We start from the raw sequence: 4,560 nt of genomic DNA on the forward strand, positions 1-4,560 counted from the left end.
CATGTCACTGGAGCACATGCGTCCACATAAGCGTTGGTATTTAAGTGAATGATTTTTAAAAGTTATAGCACTCAAGTGAACATTTTTAAAAAAGTTACAACATTCAAGTGAAGCACCGTACAAAAGTTATAACACTTCTTAGTGTATTTTTCTTCAAGTCACTCATTTAAATCAAACAGTCCAAATGCCCCCCCCAAAACCAAAAACAGCAACAAAAAAAAAAAAGAAGACTGAAAATAATCAGGACACGAAGGAAAAAAAAAAAAGTGCAAGTTATCTGTCTGCTATGCATAAAACATAAGACATATGAAAGCTGACCTTATTAACATCCATATTATTGTCGCCCGCTTGATTTTTTATCTGCTTGTGCATGCATGCAAATCGCAACAGCATTACACAGAACTCGCTGTCATCATGATATCTACTGTATATGTGAAATATATTTATTCATATAGATATTTATGTATTTTTGACAATCAACTTATTCCCAATCCAGAACCGCTACAACTTTGACCTCATCTTCTTTAAATATGGCGTTCCTTCACCAGGCACTGCTCGCTGTCCTCCTCATTGACTTGAACTTCTCGGCAGCCTTCTCTGCCTTGGTCGGCAGTTTCCATTTCATCATCATCTGTCACCGTCGCAACATTTTTAGCTCTCGGAATGTTCACATAAAAAGGACTTGCAGTGGTCGTGTCTGAATTGATGCAAGTTCATGCCTATAGGGAAATGTTCAGACAAAATTTTTACCTCCTTCCTGCGTTTATGCTCGCTCTCCGTCTGCGCGGAAAGGCGAAAAGTATAGGATAGTGAGATTGTGTAGTGAAGTAAATGAATGCAAAGGATCAAATCTTTTTTACCAAAATCTTTTTGAGCTTCTCATTCTCTTCTTTAAGTTGATTGAGTTCTACTTCCAACTCAACTGTGTATGCCTGCACGAAACGCATTGATTTATCAATGACACAATGTTGTCAATTTCGCATTATGTAGGTTCGATGTGGGGTGATTTTGGAAATACGACAAGGTCACCTGTTTCCTGGCTCGAGATCTCGCAGCCGATTCCCGGTTTTTGATCATCCGTCGCTGCCTTCGCTCAATCACTACTTCTGGTGGACCGTCGATTATCCTCCGGCTCTTCAGCCCCACCGCCTCCGCCAAGCTCTGGCATCGCTCGTTCATGACACTACTCGCACATTCCCCCATGTACCTGGCGGTGGGCGGGTACATTTGGAACCCGGGGTATCCATTGCCCGGGAAGTTGTTCCCGCCGCCTTGAGGCGTGTTGGGGTATCCATACCCGCTCGCACTTCTCATCCCGAGTCCTGCGTCCAAAGATGGAGAAGGGTCCATCAAGTTCCTCTTGTGAACAGGCGGCTGCGGTGGTGGAGTCGCCTTAGGCAGGGGAGACTCTTGCACAACCCCGGCTTTGACCAGGAAGTCCTCCAAGGTCATCTCGCCGAAGGTTTGTTGCCGCCTAGGCGGTTCATGGTCGTTGAGGATGGTGTTGTTTTCGTTACTCAGGGTGCGGCCCTGGCCCTTGTGTATCTCGTCCCACACCTCGTCCACAGTCTTGTTGCAAAGCGGGGTCGGGATCGAGAATGACCCTTGTCTCGCCAGAGACGATTGGCCAGCCGCATTTGTGTTAGCGCGAGGAGCCTCATTCTGGCACGGCAACGACTGGTTTTCGTCGACATTCCAAATGCTCGCTAGGAACTCGTCCATGTTCATCGAGCCGAAGGTCTTGCCGCTTCTGTACTGGATCTCATCAAGGGTGAGCGACAGGATCGAGTTTTGTTTGCGGAGAGATGACGACGACGGCTGCTCCGTGAGCGGTCCCCCCGTTGGCAGTTGCCCCGTGAACGGCGGTTCTAATTTGAGGTCGTCGCAACCGACATTTTCCACTCCGGCAACTTCCATTTTAAATCAATTGCTCAAAAAAAAAATTTAAATTCAATGGAGAGTGATGTTAATTACATGGGCTATTTCCAGCATCTGCATGGAAGAAAAGGTAGATATAAGCAACAGAATCATTTGAAAGAACAAACAAATTGGTTGGTCCTCCCATGAAATCATTTCACCAAATCATAGCACTTCATTCTCAAATATGTCAAAAAGGGCACTTTAGCTATAGCAACAGTCAATTTCCACTATAAATTACTTTATAGATTGAATTACAAGAGATTTTTTAAATTTATGTTTTGACTAAGAATCACTAGAGATTGAAGAGTGAACTAAATGTTAGTACCGGGACAAAGAGGTTTGATTCAAAATAGGGAAACGCTTGCGATGACAGTGCGACCGTGCTATGCAAGCCACAAAATTTTTTCATGATTCTTTTTTTTTTATTAGTAACTTCTATACATCGGCCACAACTAAAATGAGTGGCCAATATTATACCGTTATTTACGGGGAGTAACAGTTCTGTCAGAAAAAATCAGATCATACCTGATGCCATTTCTTTTTATTTGCAAATAGTATGGTTACTAGCTTGCTAGCTTGTACCCCAAATTGTCACCTGATCGTGCATTATATACATGTGAGACAACCTTACCCAAATCGAAAATGCTTGAATCTCCATGAGAAAAAAAAAGGTTACAGCTCATACTGTGATGCATGTCAAATTGTCAATGTCGCATTAAAAAAGAACAAGAAAAGATAATTATTACAAATTTATAATTTCGAAAAGTTTTGTGGGACAGCAACACTAAAATTGATTGCAAGACCCGAGTCCAATCTCTCTCTAGCGGACCAACCAGTATATCAAAAAAGCCCCAAAAACCAACCGAAGGAAATGGGCCGAAAGGTTCCTGCAAGTTGAAAGCTCCTTGCTTAAGGGCGACAGCTCCTGACCCAAGAGCAGATCAATGGCGACGACTTGACAGGGAAAGCTGATGCAAGTTTCTCTCTCTCTCTCTCTCTGATCGAAATTTTTTTTTACCCATTAATCGTCGCGGACTGTCGGGAAATCAAGAAATCCGCGCTCGGGGTTTCATGCTCTGCCTTCAGTTCTTGAGGCGTTTAACGACGACCCATTCCATGATCGAGGGCAAAGAAGCGACATGCATGCAGATCGCACGCACTTCCTCCCACTCCACATTGCTCGACGATCAAGAACCGAACGGAGAAAGCAGGAGAGAAAAGGAAAACACAGAGATCGTTTCAGGAGATTCTTGCATGCGAAGAACACGTACCTGACCATCGAAGATCTCAGCTGCATGAGAAATCTTGAACAAGAAAGCCAAGTCCCCTCCGTCTCTCTCTCTCTCTCTCTTCAAAGGTTTCTCGTAACCTGCATTTTCTGAAAGGACTGAGAAACGATCTTATAGAGAGAGAGAGAGAGAGATTATGAAGCACTGAAGAGAGAGAAAGTGGAGTAGAGAGAGAGAGAGAGAGAGAGAGAGAGAGAGGAGGTGCAGTTGGGCTTTGTAGAGAGGGAGACTGGGTGGGTTCTTCTGTAACTGCACTAGCCCATGCACCATGCAAACCTAATGCCCCTTCCCACCGGGTACACAGTGGGCCCCCCCGGTATGCTCGGTTTTGACACGTTTGCGACACGTGCCGGTCCTCCCCTGCCCATAAGTAAACAAACACTGAAGAAAGCCTACGTTGTCTGGTCTGGTCTGGTCTGGCCTGCCCAAAAAAAAAAAATAATAATAATAATAATAATTCAATTTTAAGAGAGGGACCAAAATATGGATGTCCGAAATTAGTTTATTAATTTGTGTGCCTAATAAGAGGAAAAACCCGATCAGGGACTAAATATTCGCCCCGTTTTCGAATATGGCTGTAACGTTCCTTAACTTATTGAGTTGATGAAAATAACCTCGAAAGATTCGAATAAGCAAAATTACGGCAGAAAATGATGGAATATGCTATTTTATTGAAAATGCAATAACCGCATATTGTCGTGAAAGTACGAGACTGTCCCTATCAATCAAAACGATGATGTTTTTGCTCCATTACCTTAAGATTGATAAAATGCATTACATTGATGGATCTAGATTAAATTTATCTACATTGAAGGTAATTTTACCCTCTTTCATCAATTGTACCATTAATAAAGCTCGAAAAATGGTTATTTTGGACCATTTAAATTTTATGTTTGTATCTAAAACTATTTGACGAGTAGAAATAGCAATAGCATTAATAACAAAACATAGTTATATATTCAGATAACTACTTAGCATTATAATCACTCAAATTTTGGACAAATCTGTCAATAGGATTAATGCACCCAGATTTACGTTAACTGCTCAATTTATGACAGCGATCCGATTTACCTATATAAGTCCATCAATACAATAAATGTGCCCAAATTTCACGTGGACTATTCAATTTATGAGACCAATCCGATTCGATTCATATAATTAATTCGTCATTTGTTTTGGCTTGTTTTAAGGGAAAAAGGTTATGCAACGACATTCAAGTCAAACTTCTATGGTCTAATTGTCAAATCTAATATATAAATATGCAAGGAAATATTTTGAAAACTTTTAAGTATTTCATATTACTTAAAAATTCATCTTACACGTGCACTATTAATGAAGTCCTGATGAGAGC

General features: G+C 41.7%; 1 protein-coding gene across 2 annotated transcripts; it reads right to left on the reverse strand.

The window, feature by feature from the left end:
* Window positions 1-352: 352 nt before the first annotated feature.
* LOC115734330 (ABSCISIC ACID-INSENSITIVE 5-like protein 1) lies at window positions 353-3,352 on the reverse strand. Of its 2 annotated transcripts, XM_048281537.1 has the most exons (6): window positions 3,192-3,352; window positions 2,446-2,572; window positions 1,030-1,992; window positions 861-932; window positions 751-780; window positions 353-631 (listed from the first exon to the last, which is right to left on the reverse strand). In XM_048281537.1, the coding sequence occupies exons 3-6, from the start codon at window positions 1,915-1,917 to the stop codon at window positions 542-544; spliced, it is 1,080 nt and encodes a 359-aa protein (XP_048137494.1). In that variant the 5' UTR covers window positions 1,918-1,992; window positions 2,446-2,572; window positions 3,192-3,352; the 3' UTR covers window positions 353-541. The 2 variants fall into 2 exon arrangements, with proteins under 2 accessions (XP_048137494.1, XP_048137493.1); XM_048281536.1 differs by lacking the exon at window positions 2,446-2,572.
* Window positions 3,353-4,560: the final 1,208 nt, after the last annotated feature.

The sequence above is a fragment of the Rhodamnia argentea genome, chromosome 6, assembly GCF_020921035.1.
Source record: "Rhodamnia argentea isolate NSW1041297 chromosome 6, ASM2092103v1, whole genome shotgun sequence".
Taxonomy (NCBI): domain Eukaryota; kingdom Viridiplantae; phylum Streptophyta; class Magnoliopsida; order Myrtales; family Myrtaceae; genus Rhodamnia; species Rhodamnia argentea.

Bases quoted from the DNA above. Each gene is read 5' to 3' on its own strand.
- LOC115734330 (XM_048281536.1), bottom strand. From the start codon at position 1,917: ATGGAAGTTGCCGGAGTGGAAAATGTCGGTTGCGACGACCTCAAATTA. The intron at 933-1,029 runs GTGACCTTGTCG...CGTTTCGTGCAG, and splicing joins GATCTCGAGCCAGGAAACAG to GCATACACAGTTGAGTTGGA. The intron at 632-750 runs GTAAAAATTTTG...CGACGGTGACAG, and splicing joins AGCATAAACGCAGGAAGGAG to ATGATGATGAAATGGAAACT.